This window comes from Neolamprologus brichardi, chromosome 6 (genome assembly GCF_056152115.1).
Source record: "Neolamprologus brichardi isolate AB-2024 chromosome 6, ASM5615211v1, whole genome shotgun sequence".
In the NCBI taxonomy this organism is placed as follows: Eukaryota; Metazoa; Chordata; class Actinopteri; order Cichliformes; family Cichlidae; genus Neolamprologus; species Neolamprologus brichardi.
In genome coordinates, this window is record NC_142109.1 from 13,775,099 (window position 1) to 13,800,373 (window position 25,275).

At 41.0% G+C, this 25,275-nt stretch overlaps 2 protein-coding genes across 13 annotated transcripts in view; one reads left to right on the top strand and one right to left on the bottom strand.

Annotated features, from left to right (window-relative positions):
- fam13a (family with sequence similarity 13 member A) overlaps positions 1–3,183 on the top strand; it is a 54,169-nt gene extending 50,986 nt beyond the window's left edge. For 7 of the 10 annotated variants that reach the window (XM_035906263.2, XM_035906266.2, XM_035906265.2 and 4 more), the window contains 4 exons: positions 362–445; positions 1,120–1,316; positions 1,866–1,967; positions 2,080–3,183. In XM_035906263.2, the coding sequence (XP_035762156.2) occupies positions 362–445; positions 1,120–1,316; positions 1,866–1,967; positions 2,080–2,203 (507 nt within the window). In that variant the 3' untranslated portion in view covers positions 2,204–3,183. The remainder of the gene's footprint in view (positions 1–361; positions 446–1,119; positions 1,317–1,865; positions 1,968–2,079) is intronic. The other 3 variants (XM_035906267.2, XM_035906268.2, XM_035906269.2) reach the window with 1 other exon arrangement.
- Positions 3,184–3,969: 786 nt separating this feature from the next.
- The window catches only part of herc3 (HECT and RLD domain containing E3 ubiquitin protein ligase 3), a 33,846-nt gene continuing 12,540 nt past the window's right edge, over positions 3,970–25,275 (bottom strand). For all 3 annotated transcript variants that reach the window (XM_035906261.2, XM_006787050.3, XM_006787051.3), the window contains 14 exons: positions 23,940–24,051; positions 22,833–23,022; positions 20,771–20,934; positions 20,507–20,620; positions 20,240–20,263; positions 20,043–20,141; positions 19,764–19,934; positions 19,536–19,679; positions 16,833–16,999; positions 14,427–14,493; positions 12,571–12,653; positions 10,024–10,207; positions 8,462–8,564; positions 3,970–7,558 (listed from right to left, as the gene is read on the bottom strand). In XM_035906261.2, coding sequence (XP_035762154.1) covers positions 7,350–7,558; positions 8,462–8,564; positions 10,024–10,207; positions 12,571–12,653; positions 14,427–14,493; positions 16,833–16,999; positions 19,536–19,679; positions 19,764–19,934; positions 20,043–20,141; positions 20,240–20,263; positions 20,507–20,620; positions 20,771–20,934; positions 22,833–23,022; positions 23,940–24,051 — 1,831 coding nt within the window. In that variant the 3' untranslated portion in view covers positions 3,970–7,349. The remainder of the gene's footprint in view (positions 7,559–8,461; positions 8,565–10,023; positions 10,208–12,570; positions 12,654–14,426; positions 14,494–16,832; positions 17,000–19,535; positions 19,680–19,763; positions 19,935–20,042; positions 20,142–20,239; positions 20,264–20,506; positions 20,621–20,770; positions 20,935–22,832; positions 23,023–23,939; positions 24,052–25,275) is intronic.

Consider the following 25,275-nt stretch of genomic DNA (forward strand, 5'->3'; position numbering starts at 1 on the left):
TTAAAATGTATTTTTAAATATTTATATTTCAGAAATGTAGGAAAATAAATCTGCTTATGGACTAAGTGTAAAGCTCCCAGTAAAGTTATTTACTGAACATCTTTATTATGTAAGACATGATCTGCATTATGTGCATTATATAATGCACTGCATCTAATCCGCACCACGCAGGCTGAGCCTGCTGCCATATTGTTCCTGACATGGAGACGCAGAGGAGCAGACAGAGGAGCTCAAACAAAAAAGCCATTAAATGTGCTTAAACCTGACAGAAAAGTGTGAAGTACTGTAAAAAAAAAAAAAAAGAAAGGTCAGAGTTAGCGTCTCAGCGTGGTTAACTCCTCCTTCTCGACCGTCACCACAGGGCTCTCCCTCCAGCAAGCGCAGAGGTCCCCTCCTACAGCCCATTATCGAGGGTGAAACCGCACTCTTCTTCGATGATATCAAGGTGAAGAGCCATTGCTGCTGCTTAATAATCAGTGAACCGGCTCCCTCTTCCTCACCTGCTAAACTCCCACCCCTCCTCCCCCTTTATATTTACTACCATTTGCCCTCTAATGAGCCTGATTGCTGCCTGTTGATTGGGCAGTTGCCTGTTTCCTGCTGCGGAAACGGGCAACTGTAGAAGTGTTGAATCAGTAGTTGCTGATCTATGAATCACTCTGTGATTGATGTAATGATGTAAGTGGATATTAAATGGGTTAAAGCTTGTTGTGATTTAAGTGCCTAAAACAAGGCTGGAATACTGGTTTATTTTTCCTAAACAGCAAATATGTGCATACAGTATATTAAAAATGTATCATTGTTATCATTATTTTTCCAGCACTGTTTGCAGGCACTCTGTGGACACTTTTTTTTTTAATTTTCTGTATTAATTGAACAGTTTTAGTTGAATAAAGGTGGCCTGATTAACTCCATTCATAAAAACGAATGATTCCAAATGACGACCATCGCGGTGATTTCTAACCTCTGTCCACTAACACTGCACGATCCTCACGCCCTGCAGTATTTGAGCCCAGGAGGCCGCCCGCTGCAGCAGCGCTCACTGCACGATGAGACCCTCTGCCCCCTCCCCTCCCTTGCAGCCCGTTGAATCTAAAGCCTCCCTCACTCTCTTTGTAGGAGGAAGAGGACGGCTCGGAGGACGACGGAGACTCCAAGACCCAGTTCACCGTGACCGTGCGACCCGACATCGGCGTGTTCAGCTTCCTGGAGCACGTGGATGAGGAAGTGGATGGTTTCATTTCACCCGTGGACGAACTTTCCCCGTCCAAGAACACGATGGACACGAGGCTGTCCAACCTGCACTCAGCTACTATGTAAGTACTCGCAAAACGCTTGTTTTACTGTCAGTTTGTGACTGATTTGGGTCTGTTTGAGAGGATTAATCCTGATAAATTAGCAAAAATTGCAGATCTATCACTGTCTACATATACAGAAATCCAACCAGAGCACAAATTTAGAAATTCCTCTAAACAGAGTTGCCTAGTAACCTTGTCTTTATATATAACCAGGATACAACCATCTGGCAACGAATTAAATCAAGTCCGCTGTTGCAAAGAAACATTACACTCATGAGCGCACACCCATTCAAATTAATAGCAAAGTGTTTATCAGCCAGTGGTTGTTTACAAACCTTCGCCATTGTGTTGCAGAGCAGTTGCAGTCAGTCCAAGTCAGACTTAATTTGTTTGGAGACAGGTTGCCTCCCACCTGTGTGACCTGTCTTAATACAAAAAACAAAAACCGAGCCAAAGTTGTTGATTTTTTTTTTTTTTTTTTTTTTTGGGGGGGGGGGTTGTAAATGCTGGAAGTCTGTGTATATTTTAATGTGAGACATTTAAAAAACATTTCTCCACATCCCACAGGCAGGAACTTGTAGAGCAGCTCCAAGAGACGAGAGAGGAGAAGAAGAGAATTCGCAAGAACTTGAAAGAGTTCGAGGACCAGTTTTTTAGACAAAACGGAAGGTAAGAAAAAAGAGTTTGTCAATGTCAAATATTTGGAACTGCATAATAAGAAACCTCGACACGAAGGTTTTTTTCTCGCAGCGTCGTAACGTTTGCCGCCTTGTTCCTGCAGGAACGTGCAGAAGGAGGACCGCTCCCCATTGGCTGTGGAGTACAACGAATACAAGCACGTCAAAGCCAAACTGCGGCTGCTCGAAGTGCTCATCAGCAAAAGAGACTCAACTAAATTCATCTGAATAAAACAAAGACTCAATAAGAGGACTGGTGCTGTGTCTCCAGTGTCACAGTCAACACATCTCACCTTGCTAGAAACAGTCGTGTTTTCCTCGCTGTTGGATGCTGTTGACGTGCTCCGTCGAGCTTGGCGGGGTTTCCCTCCGTCAAACTGCTGCGCCTGGAAAAACGTTGTCGTCGCCTCACCTCGAGGAGGGGACGTCACTCCAGACGAAGCAGCCAACGCACAAACTAAACTGAATCACACTTGTATTGCTGATAATTTATTTTGAATGTTTGTCTCATGCAAAGCCGTAGAAGTCTTAAAAAAAACCCCAAAAAACCCCAAAACACTTGATAATTCGGTCATTAGCTATAAAATTGTCGCTGCTTTTTATGGATCGCGTGTATTTTTCTAAAGGAGATGTTACTCGATCATGCTGACAGTACCGAAGTTTCACTTGTGACCACAGCATTAAATCCTCTTCCAAGTTTTATCGTTTGAAAGAAGTGGTTTCCTCTTTCACTGGGGCCCAAAGACAGCAGCTCAGAGCGCACACAGTGAGCCAAAATCTTTCATCTCCTGGAAATCACCGTTTCAAGATGACCACTGACACTTGCTGCGTTTTTGTACGCCTTAACCTGCTTTCCCCTACATTTACTTGATGTTAAATAAGCTATCGTCCCCTTTAAATCACTGCTGTGTTTGCTCACACCGATTAACACTGACAAGGCCAGTTCTGAGGTGGGCGTGGTCGACGAAGCCTCGTCCTCTGGTCCTCGCTGTAGTTTGTTTGTTTGTAAATATGGATCATCGTATATGTTTACATTTCTGTGAGCGAGTACTTTATCCCTTTTTTTTCTCTCCAATTTTCTGGATGGTAATCAGTGTGAATTTTGTTTTCACTGAATGTAAACACTGGCCGGGCTTAATGAACTGAGTGTGTACATTTTAGTACATAAATTGTATTTTGTATATAATGTGAATGAAATCATATTTTTACTGAAGGTTTTTTGGCCTCTGTGTTTTTCCTTTGTGAGGTTGCGAATGTTCACTCATCCAGTCGAAGGACTTTACAGACAGATCTGAGATCAGTCGGTTTATTTATATAGCAGCAAATCACAACATCAGCTGCCTCGAGGCGCTTTATACAGGAAGGTAAGGACCTCCCTAGAGCACTGCGCAATGGCGGGAAGGAAAGTAATAAAAGGAAATAAAACAGGGATTAAAAGCGTGTATAAAAAAAAAAACTACAGCACCAAATTAAATAAATAAAATTGTTTAAATATGAATGTACACATAAAAGATTATATGTGGTATATTACACACTGAACCCATCATGGTTTTCAGTTCAACTTGATTTATTGGTATAAAATTGACAAAAAGCTTTATACCATGTAAGGATTTAAAATATGTCATATGTGACCTTTGACCTCTCCTTCAGGGTCAGTCAGTTGATCTCAAATGTTAATCTCAAACATCTCGGCTGATGAAGCATGTTCACTGAATCTGAACGTTTGGAAGACTGGGAGTGAACTGCTTTCAAAAACTTAACCTAAAATCTCACCTCTGATATATGCCCCTCATAAAATATCAATTAAAAATAAACTATACTGAAACAAGAACCCTAACCTTAACAGCAGGTGCTCAGATAACAACTAAAAAACAACTCTATGAATCAGAGGCATCACATCTGGTCCATCTGGTCATAGGACATGCCGTTCATGAATTCAAGTAATTTAATGAGGAAGCTCAAATGCAATCACAGGCCACACAGAAGTCTTGCTTTTATACTGTATTTTATTGAAAACCTTGGCTGGAACAGAGAGCTTTGAGTAAATTTCAGACAAATAATGATTTAAAAAAAAATAACTTATTCTCTAGCACATTTAAAGGTGCAAAAAAGTCAAGGGCTGCACAAACCTTTGCATAGGACTAAACTCTGCAGGAGCCTTAATCAGACAAATATTGATTGAATATGTGGAGTGTGTGTGTGTTTGCGTGTGCGTGTGCGTGTGTGTGTGTGTGTACATGCAGTATAGAACTAAGCAATAAGATGAACTGCCAGCATTTGAGACCTTTATATGTTTGGCCCAGAGCTGTGAGTACAGAAGTGGGCTGCTTCAGGTTGTTATTGCTGAGAGGACGTCTTAGTCAGAACACATAGAGTCATTTTACTGCCCAAAGTCACATTAACACCACTGTCGTGTATGAAATGTATATAAAATATATATGTATATGTATATATATATATATATATATGCGAGACCATTCCACGCACGTCACGCTAATACACAACCTAATTAAATGTTATCTTGTACTGCGAGGTGTCACTGCAGGAATATTTATACATCATCAGGGCGACCTTTGGAATAATATGATGGGTACAGTTTATCATCAAATGGCTATTATATGCAGACTGTTTACCAAGTCATCTGCCCACACTCTTAAAATATTTATCTCCACTTGGAGACCAGACTAATAACAATTATTACCTCTAATGTTTGTATATTTAGGTTTATGTGACATTTTGGGACATGTTTTTATTTGCTTCTTAGCAGATCGGTTCAAATGTCATTACAGAGGAATCGGTTTGCTTGGCCTAGCAAAAACACGGCTAGTTTGGCTCCGTCACACGGTGAATAAATCCAACTGAGAGCCGCTTTGATGATCAAAAATGACCAAAGTTTGTTTAACCCTCTGAGGTCTAAGTCATCATTTTATAGAAGCCACGAAAGTGCTTGTTAGGGGAAAAAAAGAAGCGTGAATAAGGCTGGGAGAAAAGTTTCATAAACACAAAAATGACAGTTTTTGTCATCCACACTTACAGGGGATTTATATTTGTAAATCTGCAACCCTGCAGCCTACACCGTAACTACACGCCACATGGACACAGTCTACGATGGCTGTGATTGGACAGTTTGAGATCGTTGTGTCCTCCTGAATATTTCCATCTACTGTGTGTACTGAAAGAGACTATATGGAATTGAAGAGAGAAACCACCGACGACAGGACAAACTCCTGGTTTGTTGAGATACCGCTGCGTTGGCCAAGAAGGACTTTGACTGTATTCAGATACTCGTCTGTGTCAGGGACCACACTATCAGAATACGTATCTAAAAATCTGTTTCAAAATACTTCACGAAAGCGATTAAAATTAGCACTAATCAAGGAGACTGTTCTGCATCCACGCCACGCAAACATGGAGTGTGTATCGTTGGAAACCGGAGTGGTTAAATGAGAGGTGCTCTCTTTTTCTGGGTCTTTCACCTGTTGCTCGCACAGACTGTAGTAAAATATGGATTCTTTAGAATGGCCATCAGGGGTCGACTCTTGTGGAGAACACGCCCTGGGCTCCCTGTCTCTGTAACCTCAGTAGACATTTTTCTGAGGAGTTTATGGGCTCAGTCGTTAGTTTTAGCTCACACTGAATGAAACAGGAAGTTCATTTTGTAAATGATTTTATAGTCACAAAGGAGGATTAGCCAGGATAAGCTGACTGTCCCTCGGTTTCCTCGCTCATCACGTCCAGTTTCAGGCAAAAATGATTAGCTAGGGTCTTCACTGTCCATGGGTGGTGTTATCTTGACTAGCTCCACCTTTCATACTGTGGTTATGTTGTTGCTAGGCACTGTCATCGAGGGCAAAGGTATGATGGCAAGGTCACATTTTAGATATTATAAGCAAACCTGGAAGCACTAAAAAAACAACAACAAAAAAACTGCAATTCCTGTAGTGGCCACTGGAGGCCGAGGCTAAGTTAATCCCCACTGACTGCCATGGTAAGACACCCAACTTTATACAATTACAAAGTGTATTTAAAGCCTGGTATCTACAGTTCCTCATTCATAAAAACCACATAGGGGCGCAGACTTGTTCTATAACTCATCACGGCTAATGCCAAACTCAACATCTTAGCGTATTAGTCCAAATACAGTCAACTCATGGGGTCTTGTTTGATTGCGACCTCGCAGATGATGCGGCCCCTTTCAGCTAGAAAATCTATAACTAAACAGCCTGTAAGCGCGACATCTACATGCTTGTGACAACAGGAAGTGCGATCTTTTTGTGTCCATCTGAAGGAGCCAAACATGTATTTGCTACCACTTCCAGTCTGAGCGATGCTAACTGATGCTTCATATTCAGCTGACATGCTTTTCTTGCAAGAAAGCAAATAATCACATTTCCAAAAACGTCACTGCTAAATGACAATCTGGTTTTTGCTTTCACTCTGTAACATGCACAGACATCCACAAAAAAAAAGATCAAAAAAATAAATAAATAAACTTTTGTTTCTGTACAGAAGGTTTCGCTGTAGAAAGGCAACACTGTTGAATGCAGGTTCAAGAACAAAGTCAGCTGCTCTGTGATCCACAGCTAAAACAGAACGAGGGATTGCAAACGATGTTCAGCATGCTTCGCTCCCTGCCTGACTCGCTTGTCCTCTTTCAGAATCAGGCATAGAGGACATGCTGGTGGCAGATTTAAAAGGATCAGCGGGACTAACACTCCTCCCAACCTCACAGTGAAGATTATATTCAAAGTGCTATTTACATACACGTATATATGTATGTGTGTGTGTGTGTGTGTGTGTGTGTGTGTGTGTGTGTGTGTGTGTGTGTGTGTGTGTGTGTGTGTGTTAATTTTGTCAAAAAATAACCACTCTATTTAATAAATTAAAAGTAACAAAAAGCAATATATTGTCTCAAGGTAATAACATGATTCTTTAATGATTAAAAATAGAATTTAAGGAATATAAAATACACAGCTTTGCAAACAAAACTAAGCAAAAAGAAATTAAGAGTTTCTCAACCTTCTCTGGTCCTGGTTTTTAGGTCCCGAAGTTTTCATAATCCAGGGTCGTTCTGCACATTTTAGTCCATTTAGTGCTTTTTTGGTTAATTTCCATGTTGGCTGTTATCTATCAGTCATTTGATTCCCCTCTAAATGGTCCTGGAAGGCTGAGGAACTTTGCCCAAAGCAAAAAAGCAATAACACTCTGCATTTACATACATAGACCTTTAAGATTCAAGATGCTTAACGATCTTGTTAGACCATATATAAACAGAGTGACCCTCCCGTGTCCAAAAATTGCCCACTCACACTCTTGACACTCACGTGGGGGTGTATTGCTGTTAAAGTGCGTTAAGTCTCCCCTGGGACTCCCCTCAGACCAGGCTGAAGCCCTCGTACTGCTCCACGGCCTGAGTGAGGCGGCGGCGCAGGATCTCTTTGGTCTGGTAGCGGGGCATGTCCAGCAGGTTGTAGCAGGTGTGGGCCACGGGCAGGTAGTGCTCCTCTGCTGTGGTAGACTGGATGATGATGCGCAGGCTCTCCATGCCGTGGATGGGAATGCGGTCGCTACCGGTCAGGAACACTGCAGGCAGAAAGGGGACATACAGAACAGAGGTAAAACAAATTTAGGGAAGCTCTCTGAAACATGTTTGTGCTCTTGTGCAGACACAAGCTTGATGTTTCTGGATGTTATTAATAAATCTGGTCTTTGTCTATCTAGACAATTTTTGACTCGCAGAGAATATTGCTCCGATTTTCATATTTTGGCTAAAAGCCATTCTTGGTTGCAATAAAAACAATATGCATGTTTTTTTACACTGCAAAGACATGCTTGTTTAACAGAGAAACCTGCCCACAGAACTCTTTGGGCTTTAAATACACTTTAAATAAATGTGTAAAATTACAGAACAGAAAAAAAGAAAGAAAAAGAAAAAAAATTGCATTATTCTCATTATTAAGATTAAAAAAACCTGAAATTCTGCATTCAGAGACTCATTAAAAGTGGCTGCAGCGAACGACCCATAAGTTCAAATGTTAGGTTTGTGGTTATCTGGCCTGAATGGACCCTTCAGAGTGTCAGTTCTGCCCCCCGGGCCAAATGTTTGACACCTCTGATCTAGGAGCAAGAATCACAGGGTGATTTTAACAGGACATCGTCATGCGCACTGCCCACAACAGCAGCGGGATCACTATGCTCGACATTATTTAATCATATCATTTACTATTACTAAAGAATTCAGCATAACTGAGGTCTTGTAAAGTAAACAGTTGAATCTGAATGTAACACTTTATTCAAAACTCTTGAAATGTGTGATTATTTTCATTAACACTGAAAAGTTCTTGCTTTCGTTAAAGCAGCACAAAGCAGCTCTGCTGTCTTCACGATCTGCTCTCATGACCTGCAAATTATTACACTGCAAAGCGACTGCGGGTAAGAGAATTAAACTGCCACGCAGATCACGTAAGGAAGCAATTAAAGGCTTACACAAGAACTGCTTCTTCTTTTCCAGAGGGAACTCGTGGAAAACCTCCCAGAACAATCTGACTGTTGGATGAGTGGCGGTGTACTCCCCCTTATAAACGGCGTTCTGTAGAAAGAGAGGAGAGATTTGGAGATTAAAAGCCTGTTTTACCATCAGTAAACAATTTGATTTGTGGAAAACATGTTAGTTCCTCATCAGTCAGGAAATAAAGTCCTCAGAGACGTGCAACAATCTGGGTGATTTTTGCAACTACTGGCCTAAAAAAAACAAATCCGTTTCCCAGTTTTTTGACATCTGACAAAACAATCTGCTGTGCAGATGTTGTAATCTGCACAAAAAGAACCTCTGGACACAAGAGATAAAGTCACGGGTAAAATATGTGAAGAACTGTGCTGGCTCATACCGTTTATGATCACATCCAGAGCTGCAAAGTAAGTCAAATGTCACAACAACGGAGTTTCTGAATCATTTATTCGCCTCCATATTAAATGATCCAGAGGTGTGCCTTTTCAACATCTGGCAGGAATAACACGAAACACACGAGAACAAGCCTTTCAGAAAAGCTCAGATTTATCTACAGTTTTCTTCACCAACCAATCTAAATTTTAACTTACCTAATATGATGATTTGTGAATATTTATTTAGAATATTTCTGACAACATAATACACGTTTCAGTATTTTGCAACTAAAGGTACAATATGTAAGATTGGTAAACCACAAACAGCTGAAACATTCAAAAGTAAACTAAATCTATAAATTATTTATTATCATTACACATGTGCAATGAATTTTGATGTAGTCTTATCAGTGCCTTGCGCTGACATTCAAACAGAAAGTGGTGCAAGAGGGATGGATGTTTCAGGACACTCTCAAATGACACTGGAATAGCACACTACAGAAATATCTCCTGAAGTTTAATTTTTAACTTGCTAATACTGCGTCAAACTCAATTTTTTTTTGTTGCTTTAGCACTGCAGAATTTATACTTATTGTTCCATTTTTTCTGTTCACAACAACCACCGTGGTTCGCCGGTATCTGTGTCTTACACCAGTGAAAGAGCCTTCTCTTTCCTGCTTCTTACTAAAGACGTAGACACCTATAATTAATCTTTCAGGTACAATGTAGCACCGCCTGAGTTGATGGTTTGAGGTAATGTTTGAGGGTGTCTCTCACTACTGTTCTAATCTAAGATGAGACACAAAATATGCTAAACATCTATCATTCATGAGGCTGGTATGTAGAGCCGCAGGCTTGGCTGCAGTGGTTATTCTGAGTGAGGCAGTTCCCTGGTTATATAAACACAATGCTAAAAACTACATCATTCTTTCCTGTGGTTGATGACAAGGATTTTAGGGTTTTTTTTAATGCAACATCTGAACAAATCTTTCATATATAAACTAGTGGTCTGCAAACACTTGTGCTGCAGGGGATTCAAGATTTTAATCCAACAATGACAACAACAAAAAAAGAAAAACACACACAGTGGGGAGAGGCTTTGCTGACCCTGAGCTGGAAAGTTGATCAGAGCAGTCGGAGTACAGATGATTAAACCACACACTGACCTTCTCCATCTCCTCCCAGTTGTAGTTATTATTGCCGACCACCATGGCCATCAGCTCGGAGGGCTGGAACAGAGACAGGATCTCACCACCACACACCTTCAGGAAACCAGCAGAGAAGGCAGAGTACTGCTCCCCCACCGAGTCTGAGAACACGTAGCACAGGTAGGCCTCCACAAACTCCTTCCTGAAACACACACACACACACACACACACACGCACAAATAGGTTCAGTAAACATGCAGAAAATGAGCACATTTATTCAGATGTCAAAGTGGGACTATAAACACTCTGTTCCTCTCTCATTGTGTCTGAATCCGAGTGTGTTCACATTGTCTGAGCCGTCTGTTCAAAGCTTTTTTTGGTTTGTTTCTTGAAACCTGCTTGGAACTCATCAACGTCCTCTTCATCCAGCCCACTCTAATTTTGTTTACCTCTGTGAGGTCTTAGCGCAGAAGTCGCTTAGGTAGATTAAACCTCTAATCTCTTCATCTGTGCTGGAGCCACCTGTGAGTGCGTCAATATATGTGTAAATACTAAAACAGATTTGTTTTCACTGTGCCAAGCTAAACTACAGAAGCAGGACACGAAATGCTGAATAAATCCCCTGAAAGACTTATATTTAAACAGAGTTCCTACCATTGATCTATTTTAAGACCTCTACAGCGTGGTTTAGATGTTGAAATGAATGCTTAAAAGTAAAATTACTGTACTGAAGGAGAGGAATGTGCAGCTTCAACATTATTTTTAAATTTGGGAAACCAATGGAAAGCTTTAGTTTGGGCTGAGCAACTACTGCACTAAAGTCAGTGATAGACATCCATGCATTTATCAAACATGTCAAAGACAAAAGGGAGAAGAAAGCAGGACATATTTGTCACTTTCCATCACTAGTCAAAGTCAGACTTAAGTCTGATTGAGATGCTTTGTCGTGTCCTTTGAACAGGCCGTTCAGAAACCCTCCAGTGTGGCTGAATTAAAACAGTTCTGCAAAGAGGAGTGGGACAAAATCTGTCCACAGTGATGTGAAACACCCACTGCCAGTAATTACAAACACTTGATTGCACAAGCATTAATAACTATTAACTGGTAAAACAACTAGTTATTGGTTTTAGGGAGCAATTAGGTTTTAAGAACTTTTTTCCCCATAATAAATACATTTTATATTCACTCAGGCTATCTTTGTCTAAGACATGTACTCAGCATCTTAATAGATTCAAAATAACAGATTAAAAATGTGAATCAGAAGAAACCGGTTACTTTAACTCAAACGTTCAGGAAAGTGCAATCCTCGAGCAATCACTCCAAGAAAGAAGAAAAAGAGAGAAACCAGATTTTTAAAACCTTTTTCCCTGATCACACACACAGAAAGTAATGATGTCGTTTCATTTAGAAAGCAAAGACTCTGTGTAGCAGCTGCTGCCACAAACCCCCATTCAAACAGGGAAGGTACCAACAGAAGGACCAACATGCTCCTGAAATTTGAGAGAAATACACAAGCAGGTCTTCTCATATAGGAAACCAGCGCACAGACACGCACACACACAACTGCTTCACGTCAACAAGCTAATAAATACAGGCTTCAGACCAATGCTACAGTCTTCCCAGCCAAGCTAGTCACACCCACAGAGGTCACAAAGCCCTGCAAACACCAAACTTGTCTTACACAACACAACACAAAAACAAAGGCAGGATTCATCAGTCTGATAAAGTAACCTTCAATATCAAAATAAAACGTGCGGTATGAGATGCTGCTTTAACACCACAATCTAATATTCCTCTTGTTATAGTTCCATATCTGAGTGTTGAAGGGATTTTGGAGAAATAATTTGTGTTACTGCTGCTCTCGCCATCTGTTCAGCACCAGCAGCCAGACATGTTGACACCGCCCGCCCCCAAACGCTCTCTCTCTGAGGACTCCTTCACATAACGCTGTAATCAGTGCCACTGGCACAAGGACAGCAGCTAGAAATGAGGCGCAATAGCACGGTGTGAGTGAATCTAAAAAACTGTGTCTGTGTGTGCAGCACAGATCGTGGCCTTCAGCTCCAACAATGGGACACAAGCTGCCCACTCTATGAGCGCATTATAATCTCTGTGCGGGGGGGAAAAAAGTAAAATCTCACAGTTGTTGCTTCTTCCTTCAGAGAGGACAGAGTGTATAGCATTGAAAAAATGGAAACGTTCATAAAATTAAATCTAATCTGGTAAATGGGCTGGTTCTTATATAGAGCTTTTCTACTCTGAGAACTCAAAGAGCTTTTTATAAAGCTTCACTCATTCACACCAGCACGTTTTTTCTATGCTTTTCCTATCCAGGTGCTTTCTATCCAGCATTGACACACATTCACATTCCCATGGATGCATGAGAAAGCAACTTGGGGTTAGTATCTTGCCCAAGTATATTTAACCGGAGCAGACAGGGATTGAACCACCAACCTTCCGATTAGTAGGTGACCTGCTCTGCCTCCTGAAATACTGACTGAAACGTGCTGAAAAGTCAGCTTAAATTTTCAGTGTGCGTTTTTTTGATTTGTCGAGTCACCAAACCTGTTGTTTTTGTCCACAGCGAGGCTCTCTCCTCCGGGAATCAGCTCCTTGACTTCTGTCATCCCGTAGTTCTCCCTGGTGATCTAAGACATGAGCACAACAAACAGACTCACTGTGAAGTTTTTTTACATTGCAAAAGTGCACAAGCCGCACAAGATAATTGCAGCTTTATTTTTTTAACATTTTAAAGCTAAAGAAGTCCTGTGATGCTCCAGTTTTGTTTTGTTTCCAAACACCAAAACCAACTCTCAGCTAAACCCAGACACACACATATTTTCTTCTGCAGTCAAAGACTGTTTTAGGCCCTTCTTCTGTATCACAGACCTTTACAACCAAGGATCCCTTAACATGTGCTGTACTTCATTTTCAGTCAACCCCACATTGTAGAAGCCAGAGGATCAATTCAATTTAATTCTGTCTTATTTATATAGCGCCAAATCAGTTGTCTCAAGGCTCTTTATATTGTAAGGTAAAGACCCTAGTGCCTGTGTGGCACATAGATTAAAATGTATGTCCATCAATTACAGAGACTCCTGAGAGAGACTCGTTATGTATATAAAGCACACGTGTCCACAATATCAATTTCTTCCATTCTAACCTCTCCATCACCACCATGAGGGAGACCAACGAGCCATCAAAGGACATCAGGGACAAGATTGTAGACCTGCACAAGGCTGGAATGGGCCACAAGACCATTAGCAAGAAGCTTGGGGAGAAGGTGACAATGCTGGTGTGATTATTTGGAAATTCAAGAAATATAAACTGATCACCATGAAAAGCCTGCCCTATGGGATGAGGGTGATGCATCACCCCAAAACTGACAGACAGGACCAAGAACACCATTGGTAATATGCTACGTTGTAATGGACTGAAAATCTTTCACCACCTATGAAGTGTTCATGATGGCACATGTAAAGGCCAGTCTTAAGTTTGCCAATGAGCATCTAAACGATTCAGAGAAGGCTTGGGAGAAAATGCCACGGTTAGACGAAACCAAAAATCTGACTCTTTAACATCAACTTGACTTGAAATACGAGATTCTTTGAGTATGAACACCATCCACATAGTCAAGCAGGGAGGTAAAACCATTATGCTTTGGGGCTGTTTTTCTGCTAAGGACAGGACGACTTCAACACCACGAGGGGCCACTGTGGCCATGTAACATAAACTATAGCCTCTGTCCTCAGCCAGAACACTGAAGATGGGTCATGGATGTGTCTTCCAGCACAACAATGACCCAAAATATACCACCAAGGCGACAAAAGAGGCTAAAGAAAAAGCACATTAAGGCCAGCCTCCAGACCTCAGTTGTGCAGAAAATCACGTAAAAAAACTACAAGAAACATCTTACCGCTCTGCTCACCAACAAGGGTTTCTCCACCAGGTACTGAGTCATGTTTTGCTTGGGGTTCACTCAGTGACATGCAAATCAATTAATAACTTTTATGTAACATGTTGTTTCTGGATCAAAGTAATAAATTTAACAGGGGATGAAATAATTATTTCCTGCACTGCATCAGTGTTCAGGTCAACTCATAAAACATCAGCTAAGTTAGCAACAACAATGCTAAATTGGCCATAGGTGTGATAATGAGTGCGAGTGGTTTTCTGTCACTCTTTGTTATCCCCGCAATTCACTGGTGACCTGTCCAGGGTCTAACCTCTCCTTCCACCCTATGACAGCTGGGATACCGACAGCCCACATTAATGGACAGATTAAGTAAGAACGAACCGTCGTGAGTCATTCTGTAACGTAGAACTTCAAGGAACATATTAACAATAAACAAAATAAAGAATAACACCAGCCTTTTTCACACACGTGGCATAAAAATCAACAAATAAAAAGTTACACTTACAGCAAAGTTGAGAAGAAACGTCTCCTCCACGTCACTTCCTTCATAGTCTAAAAGCTGTTGTAAACTCCTGGAGAAAAAGAAATCAACTCATAAAAACCAACACAGAAAACTCAAACTGTCATTTGATCAACAGACAGAAGCAAAACAAGGAAAGTTAAAACTGTATTATGGTGTTACACACAGTGTTCTAGTCACTGCTTAGAGCTGTAGTAATACAGAACTTGTCAGTAACACCTGCAGCTCTTTGGTGTTATACTTGTATTTAACTCTCAACTCTATCCACGTTTGACCTTTACATTGAAAAACCAGGGATCAGCCGTGCTGCTCCAGCAGCTCCGTAGATGAAACAAATCGTGAACACAGGCTCTGTCAGATTAGAGGTGAATTATTAATAATAGGAAATGACTCACAGGGAGTGTTGTGTTAGTTTTCCTGAAAAGAAAATGCTAGATGTTATAACCACCAATAACAGGAAGGACAAATGGGCTGCCAACGGAAATGCTAATTAGCCAAAGGGGATATATTATTATTGTTTTGCAATTTGACCCGAGTTACTCGGCTGAGGTCACAGTACAAAGAAAATATCAAACAATGTTTATTCAGAAAGCAGAGCTGGTGTCTGCTTCTTATCTGTGTGTTGTCTCCACTGTGCTGCCTTTAGCCTGTTGAAGCTGAACGGCTCAAAAAGACAGAGAAAATAATAAGAACAAACATTTTAAGATGTAGTGTCCTTTAAGATGGTGTTGTCTCGAGAGCAACAGGCTGCTGCAGCCCGTACGTATCGGTAATCACATTCAATGGATAATCGCAAAATCAATAGTTGACTGGAGACAATTAGGCTGAACGGAAATGCTGACCGTTCCTGCTCTAAATTCAATGAAGTGGCAAACAATCTCACTGCTACTCTGAAAAGCAAAAACACTGGTTATGTAAACAAGTGGCACACGGATTTGGCATCCGGGTGCAGATTTGATCCTAACCCCGATGAAGGTAAACATCCTTCTAAAGGAGGACTATTTCAAGTCGCTGGCCCAAGGCTGAGATATCATCATCACTTTACTCTGACAGCCCTGGGTGTCCAGACTTTCTTCTCTTCTTGCTAATAGGTTAAAATTAATGGAGTCATAATCTTCTTTTTTTTCCAGGCATTTTTTTTAAATCATTGCACCAATTTATTTCTTTGTTTCTATGGGACAGTAAAGCCCCCAGATTGGGACTTTCTTTATTAGAACAATTTAGACGTTTTATATATTGGTCTTCACATATTCATACATTTATCGACCGGCTTCACTCGCCTGAGTTACTATGGTGTAGACTTGAGATTCAATCTCGCTCATCCTTTTCTTCATCTGCCTCTCTAATCTACTCTCCATCACCTATTAGGGCAAGATTTATTAAACAGAGCAAAACAGCATCTGAGTGCATTCACCAAATAGTGCTAACAGGTGTGGTTAGTTTTACAGGTGATTTAGAAAAATACACAAAAACCCAAAACTGTAAACTTCGTGCTTGATTTAAACATTCTCCTCCTTATATTTTGCACCTTAACTCCCAGAAATACAAATGCTACACAGTCAGTCGCAAAAATCTGTGAGTTCCCTCCTCTTACGCGCAATCTTAGGATTCAGTCTCAGTTTGAAGTCTCATTTTAAGTCTACGATGCAGTTATTGAAAAAAATCCTGTGTTTGCCACTTGCTCTTATTTATGCCTCCTATCTTCTGTGACATAATCGAGGCATTCAAGTTATTTTATTGTCCCATTTATTTCTTTATTTCCAGATTACATTCTGTGCCAGGTTACAACTTACACTATTTAAGATATAGAATCCACTTTCAAGGTCTTATTTATCAAGAACTTATCCCAACATTATGGACCAATGTGCCAGATGTCATGCCTTACCTTGTTTTTCTTTTGCTTCAGACTGCATAATTTTTTATGGAAGGTTTTAGGATCCCAATAACTAACTGATCGCTTTCATTGCAATATTTGGGGGTTCCACTTGTTCCCCAAACATACCTTGCTTGCATGCAAACATCGCTTTTGGTGAGATCTTTCTTCCTATTGTTTGTGTAGGTCCTCAGTCATTCAGGTCGTGGTAGAAGGATCTTGAAAAAGAACTTGACTTAAGTTTTGAAGACCTCTCATCTAAGAGGTCTCTTCAGTTGCATCCTATTCCTCTGGAGGTCCACTAACCCACAGTTATCTCTCTTTATGCTTTAAGGATGTCATGTCATTTCTTAAAACTTAAAGGCTGTTCTGCTAAGTTTGATCAAAATTTGAATTGTTTCATTCATTATTTTAAGTCTTTACCAACTCAGAGTACAGATCAACCCTTATTTATAAATAAATATATAGATTAAAAATGAATTAAAAATAAATGGTGAGTTGCAATGTGCCATGTTTACCGGGCTTCGGTGGGTGAGAGCTCTTTGAAGTCTTCCAGCGTGGGTGACACCTCGAGCAGCTTCTTGTAGAGAGCCAGGGGGAAGTGGAGGTCCACCACTGTGGCGTTATAGATGGCCAGACCGCAGATGATCCCGATCAGGTGGAACCAGTTCTGCTCTACAAAACACTGGAGATGCACGCAGAAACATTATTTTCATATTGCCTTTCTTTTAGCACTTCTCTGTGGCTGAAATCTGAGCAGATTCTTTGGTGGCATCGTGTCAGCTGGCTCAACGTAACTCGACAATTTCTCACATCCCACGAGCTGAAAAATGTTATATGGTACACCAGCAGTAAATTCACACTTACAGAACTATACAAATATGAAAAAGGTACCTTTCTTCTTAACTCTAAGGTATCAGAGCTTTGAGGTAAATATGCTATCATAAGGATAGAATAAAGCCAAAATATGGAGATTAAAGTTGTCATTTAAAGCAAACAACTGCCAAAGCTTCTATTACCTCTACAAAATTGTGTAGATGAGTTAGTGAAATCACACTTAAGAATCAGTTTTAGTAACAAGGAAAATTGTTTGTGTTTGTGTGCTAAAAGGGAATTTTTATGATGAGTATATGGACGCTGAAGAGAAGGGGAAAAAAAGATAAAACTTGGAAGAGCTAGCCAGATTTGTACAAAATGAGAAAACTGGCAATGGACAGATGTGAGGATGTCAATGGTTACACCCTCGTGCAAGAAAGAGACTGTATGTTGTATCACAAGGCACAAAACCACAAGAAAGCTAATCAAGCTGTTTCACTAACTCATCTACACAAGGCAGTCTGTAGAGGCTATGGCAGCCATGACAGTTGTTTGAATTGAAATAAACAGCTGGTCAGTAGATCACCAGTGGGCTTCGTCCAATGATCGCTAAGTATGTGCCTACAAATACACCAACCATTAACCTACAGAATAGTTGAGATCTTCTGGAACAACATAGTGGACCCTGAAACCAACAACACCACCCCTCGAGCGCAACTCGCCACACCAGATCATCTTCTTCCATCTCACTCTATCCCTGAAATCCTCCTCTGTCACTCCAACCCTCTGCATGTCCTCCTTCACTACATCCATGAATCTTCTCTGTGGTCTTCCTCTTTTCCTCCTCTCTGGCAGCTCCATCTTTAACATCCTTTTTCCAATATTCACTGTCCCTCCTCTGCACATGTCCAAACCATCTCTTGTCTCCACTCAACCTGAGATGTCCCTTTGGTGTACTCATTTCTAATCATGTCCTTCTGTCTCACTCCAAAAGAAAATCTTGACATCTTCTAGATTATCACTATGGCTGCAACTCTGTGTTATAATTATGTGCCAGAAAATGAATCTTGGACTATATAAAATAAATGCTACTCTCATGGAAATACCTCTTACTTTTTTACTTAATAATTTTACAAAGAGTTAGTTTAAAAGGGGGGGGGGGGGGGGGGGGGGGGGGGGGGGAATTTCGACCTTAATTTGAATGACAGAGAGGTGACTGACTGAGCAGAGCTAATATTATGTTGTTTCCAATCTCAGTCAGCATGACGGTCAAGGCTGAGGGACGAGCTCCCTTATAGAGGTGAGTGTTTTGTAAACCTTAGTGTTCCCACTGACATACAGCATCTCTGTGTATAACTGCAGAAACAGCAGCTCTTCTTCTTGGAAAAAACAGCAGCAGTCAAACAACTGCCAGTCCACATTCGGGTAATCCATTATAGGCCGACTGCTCTTTAGTCCAAAAAAAAAAAAAACCCCAGACAAAAGAACGCTGAAAGGCTTCAAACTAAAAGGAAAAGGTCAGTGGATTTATTGAAACACTGACTTCTCTTTTTGAGCAACAGATATGACTCGTCCATCCTGCGCATGTCAAAGAGACATTATCTCCAAGGGGCAAATTAGGCTGGAGCGCACACAGCCCGCACAAGAGGCTTCAAACCTAAAGCAAGGCTGAGTGCAATTTACACACACAGCACGGGAGCAGTATGCTTACTAATTACTTAAATCTTCTTTTTTTTCTGACGTCACTGAGATCTCATAATATCATTATTAGCCTAAACGCTTTACTTCCCAGAAAACAGCTGAGCTAAAAGCCAACAGCACAGGCTGCTTATTGTCAGCAAGTCCAAATATGTTTCAGTCTGCAGAGTCACAGTATTTTCCTTTTTCTTTCAGAGGTAGAAAAAAAAGTGGACCACTGTATGCAGCTTTCAGCTTTGTGACTGAAATGCAGTAACCCCTGTAAAGCATGGATTAGCTGTGCTACACTGTTGTGCATTAGGAATTAACAGATGATTTTAGTTCATATCCAAAGTTACTTAAACAGTTGTGTGTTTCTCAATTATCCATAAACGAAATAAATAAATAAGCTGTCTCTGATCTGTCTCAGATGTTTTAAAACACAGTCTCCGGATTAAGTATCATTTTTCTTCTGGATAACCATCTCAAAAGATGAAGTTTCCTATTTGAAGACATTGCAACTACTCATTCATTAAAACCTGTTCACAGCAGGTGCAGCAGTTGGAAAAGAGTTTCGGGTTTATCTGTCTGCAGCAGTGTGGCTCACCGTAATGTTTCAAGTTGAAGGTAATATGCTAAAATTAGACTTAATTATATTTAAATATACTCGATAAATACTTTAACATACTAATTCCACTGCCTGTTAACTGTCAACCAGGGAAACTCACTTTATCTGAGAACCAGAGCAGGTTGGACTCTTTGTAATGAGTGAACATCCCGTACACGGGATCCATCAGCTCCTTCAACAGCAGCAGGAAGAACTCTTTAGTTACGCCGCCTGCGTCTACGGCCTCCTCTCCATCAAAGATCACCTGGAGGGAGGAAGAAGCAAATGAAAAACAAAAACAAATCTTCGCTTTGTCCAAGTTACGCCTCCGGTGAGGGCAGCCTCTCACCTTGAGTGGTTTCTTGAGGTCCACGTCAGAGTACATGGTGAGCTCGCGTAGTGTGTCGCTTACTAAATGGCTCCTGCGCACATGGAGCACCAGGTAAGGGTTCCTAGCGAGGTGGGGTTCCAGTGTGAGCAGCATAAAGACATTGTGTAGGTTTGCACCGCTTACTGCCATCTTGGTAACGGACACAGTTGGAGAAAAATGGATAAAACAATGTTCACATGAGAACAAGAACAATTAAGAAACATTTGCTGACACATAAAGTCTGTCAGCAGCGGGTACCTGCATTTGCAGTTCAGCATCAGTTTGCAGCATGGTTGTCTTGGCTTTTGCGTTCAGTATGAACGGGTAGGCACATAGGTTTACTGCGGGAAAGTCACTCTGCAGGGAAAACAAAATGAATGCTTAATAAACCATCACCATTTAAATGAATCACATTTATCTATTATGCTTAATAACTGAGTCTTTAATTCAACTACCTGTGAAGGGGATGATCCCACTTTCTAAAAATGAGAAAGAAAGAAAGAAAAGTCATCTGATCAAACCTGACACTTGAAAAATAAAAAGACATTTAAAAGTAGAAGCGTAGAGATTTTTAACTTCCTTCCAGTGCCCGAGTGTTGTTTATGAAACGAGTGGGCAGCAAGAAGAGACTAACAGACCTGACAAACACAGATGCCTTCCACGGGCATTCACAAATAACTCCACGCTCGAGCAATGAAACCTATCCCAAACTCAGTACTCACAATCTCAGCTTTACTCAGAAACCATTTGAGGTAGTCTTCCTGGATGTCCACGAGGCTGGTGATGTCTGGGATGTAAAAGCGGTTGTACTCCACGTGTTGTGCCTTCAAGTTTACCTGGTAACATGGAACAAAAACCTGGCTGAGTACAGTACACAGCAGACTACAGATTACCAAGAACCACCTGACCGTGACACAAACACTTCCTTCTTGGATTGTATTGCCGAACAAGCACAGCTGAGAACAGCGAGTGTCGTTTGTGTATACCTTGTGGAGCTTTTCCAGCAGCCGAAGAGTGGCAAGAAAATAGTTCTCATAGAACATGGGCACGAGCACAGTCTTGCCTCCAGTTAGCATAAAGACAACAATGCTCTTGTACATGTCGACCATTCGGGTGAACACGCTGCCGTCCACGAAACACCACCAGTTGTCTGCAGAGACACAAAAAGGAGAGGAAAATAAATTACCTCAACCAAATACACCATGATATTTTATGGTGGACTCAAGTAGCACTGAGGTTGTCAGTTTCTTCTATGATGTACTGGAATTTCAGGAATTACACAATAACAATGCTTCTGTTTTAGCACTTAAATCATTTAAAGCCACTTCATTAGATATACCTGTTCAACCACTTGTTAACACAAATATCTTATAAGCCAACCACAGGGCAGTAACTAAATGCATTTAGGGATGTACGCAAGTTCCAACTGAGCACTGAATGGGGAAGAAAGATGATTTAAGTGACTCTGGACGTGGCGTGGTTGTTGGTGCTAGATAGGCTGGTGTGAGTATTTCAAAAACTGCTGATATAATTTGAATTTCCCATATAACCATCTTCAGGGTTTACACAAAATAGCCTGAGAAGGAGAAACCATCAACTGAGCAGCAGTTCTCTGGGTGAAAATGTTTTGCTGCCAAAGACCAAAGAGCAGAATGGCAAGACTGCTTCGAGCTGACAATAAGGGCACAGGAACTCAAATAACCACTCGTTACAACCAAGTTATGCAAAAAAGCATCCGTGAACTCACAATATGTCAGACCTGGAAGAAAATGGGCTACAACAGCAGAAGAACACACCAGTTGCTACTCATGAGAGTTAAGAACAGGAAATTGCGACCACAGTTCACACAGGCTCCGACAGAAGACTGTAAACACGTTGCCTGGCCTGATGAGTCTCCATTTCTGCTGTGACATTCAGATAGCAGGGTTCAAATTTGGCATGAACAACATGAAATCGTGGCTCCATCCTGCCTTGTATTGACAGTTCAGGCTGGTGGTGTGGGGCACATTTTCTTGGCACACTGTGGGACAGTTAGCACCATTTGAGCATAGTTTAAAGCCCACAGCATACCTGAATACTGTTGCTGATAATGTCCATCCCTTTATGACACAATGTACTGTCCCTTGTGAGGAAGCAGCAGGATAACGCCACCACGTCACAAATGTCAAATCGTCTCATCATTTTTGATCATAGCAGTGAGTTCGCTGCACTCAAATGAACTCCACAGTCCAAATCTCAGAGCACATTTGCGATGTGATGGAATGAGAGATTTGCATCATGGACAAATCTGCAGAAACTGTGTGACATTACCGTGTCAATGAGGACCAAAATCTGAGGAATGTTTCCAGCACCTTGTTAAATCGATGCCATGAAGAATTAAAGCAGTTCTGATAGCAAAAAGGGGTCTAAGGTGTAACTAATAAAATGGCCAGTGAATGTATGTTTGTGTGGCATAGGACAGACATGCATGAACAGTTTTACGCAGCAGTTGGTCACATGTGCAGAGGTGAACAAACCTTTCTCCAGAGCGCTTTTGTCACTTGTCTGTATTATTGCAGCAGCACTATGAATATCTTTGAAAGTGTTAACAGCATTTTATGAAATATCATCCAAATATTTAAAATAAATGCACGAAAGTCATTTTCAGGACCCACCAAGAAAAAAACCAAACATTATTATTAAACTGATTCATGTGACCACAGAGTGAAGACTAAACTAGCAGACCAGCTAGTAACTGACCTTTACCTCTGTTAAAACCCCTAGTTTTCCTCAAATATCAATAGTGAGTTCAAAAATCCATATGAGCCAGGCTCTAATGTTTGAAGATGCTGTGAAAATATTGTTGTCCTGGTGGTGTTTTTTATCTCTTGCTGACGAAGCACACGTAGCACAGATATGGACGAGGATACCGATATATTCTAAACATCAGCGTAAGCTTAACATGGTGGGACATAGCACAGAGTTGCTGAGCTTCACAGTTCTTAGTTATCTCCAAAAGTCAAATCTGAATGACAACCTGGATTCAGTGTGGGCGTGCAAATGTAATACCCAATACTTTGCTGGGGTTGGCATCTAGCCGCAGAATAGCCATTGCTAGGGGTATAGTGAGGCGGATGTAGTTTTTGGAGTCCTGCAGGGCCGGGTACTCTGACAAGATGAGGTAGATCCTCATGGCCTCGACATCAGGAGGGGAGCGTGGCAGCTGAGGGATCAGCAGGCTCTCAAAACTCTTGGTGGCCTAAACAGGAGAGAGAGGACGCAGACATTACACCCTCTGTTTAGTTACACTGCTCAGAGAAAGAAGATTCATGTTAGAGACAAAATGCAGTCAGGGAATTATTAGGGTTTTACTGTTGTTGTTGTTTTTAAAAGCTGAATGTGATGGGATATTTTTATATTTCCAAACAAGCTGGATGAACAAGGCAGCAGCGATAAAACGTCAGTTGCTAAATTTTGCGAGAGGTTATTTAGTGGTTGGGGAAAGAGGCCTCAGCCTGCATCAATCAGACTGAGGCCACTTCAGTCCCAAACATAACATTAGTGCGCCAATGTTAGGAATCGTCAACCAGTTCTGCATTTTGTACCATGGATCTGTGGCAGAACTTGATGTACTTTCAAAACATGGATTTTTTTTATTTTTTATTTATTCCACCAAATGAATGGTTACAAAGCAAACCCTGCATGTATTAAACCTGCATCATTAAGGAGCCAAAACACAAAGCGTTTCAGACAAAAATCACTTTCTATCACATTCATTGATACCAATTTCTATGAAAATCACTATGGATTTAGACGTTGGTGACCTACATACAAACAATGAGGTTTTAATTTGGAGTGAGCAGCTGATTTTCAGCAGCAACATCTACAGCCAGAGGCACAGGGGTTCATTAGGATTCATGCAGAACTCCTTCAATTCCTGAGATTAACTGTTTGCCACTAAATCTTTCATTGCTTATGAATCCACTTTATATGTAATAGCTTAAAAAGTAATTGATTAGGTGATTAAAGTAAACCAAAACGTGTATACTATTTTCTTTATTCATGCTTCTTGTCAGATAAAGAAAGTCAGACAACAACAGGAGCCATTATCAAACGCATGCACCACGTGTCCTTAGAGACATACAGTAAACTGGGTTTGGAGGTTAGAAGCAGTACCTGCTCCATGAGTTCAGAGAAAGCTGGTTTGCTCAGAGTCTCAAACAGCATTCTGACAGAGTTGAGATCGATGCCTGGGATCTTTGGGTTGGTTTTGAAATGGGTATCATCACTGAGAGAAAGCAGATAAAGAAAGATATAAGTGAGATCTCAGCAAAGGATAAAAACCAGAGCTCATATTCAGGGTGATAAAGCTTTGATGGAAAGTTGCTTTGGATTAAACACAGGTCTACTCCAAGCTGTCATCCAGCAGGTCAGCTGTGAGTCACCTTTAGGTAGGTGTGATAATACTCACTGCAATATAAGCAATGGTTAAGTATACATGCAGCCTAAATGTATTTAAGTCTATCCCTAAGCAGATCTCTTTTTCTGCCTGGGAGATGATTAGAGTGAGAACCAGTTGATAAACACACTCACTGCTTCGCCTTAAACAACCCTCAACATATCACTGACACTGAGCATTAAAGATCTATCTATCTGTAAATGCCATCTTCCTTCCCTATAGGCACAACAAGACAAATACTGACTGACACAGTGGACTGATCCCTAACGGCAACTATTTACAGCACTCAGTCAGATCAGACGTGATCCTGTGGAGACTGTTTGTCAAAGAGCAAACACTGCTGCAGATGGTGCAGCGGTTTGTGCTACAAAACTACTGAGTCACAGCAATGACCCATTAAATTCAGAGAACTCTCTGAGCTTAAAGCACCATCTGAGCAGTTTTGGGTCCCAATTGTGATGCTAATACTTCCTGTGCATGGATGTGCTCTGAACAACTGCAGCAAATCCCACAGCTGTACCTAATAAAAGGAGATACAAATACAGTTTTTATGGCTACATTTTTGGGAAGGTTGTCATGTTATTAACTAAGGCAGCAACTAACATTTATTCCCATTTAGTCAGTCAATTAGTACAAGTCTGTCCTCCTGTATTTCATATGCACTACTTACTTACTTTATGATGGATGTTACTATTTGTTTTACCTCCTGGGGCATTTCAGTTTTTGAAAGATTCATTTTTCACGCATGTGTCGGTGAGGCCTTTTTTCCCAACCCGGTGACCTCCACAGCTCATTCCCAGGACGCGATAAGTATCTGCTGATTAGTTTGTCCTACATACGTCATGATGTCAACACACAGGTTGATGGACTCACACAGATCTCGCTAACCAAACAGATAGCATCTTTCCCAGGCCCGACAATCAGCTGGATAAGATGATATGCATTGATGATTTGAGGGTATTTGACAGAGAAAGTACATCTTTGTGAGTTGATCACACAGCATGCGTTTCCTTACTTAACTTCATTCATGGCACACACCTGAAGGGCTTAAGA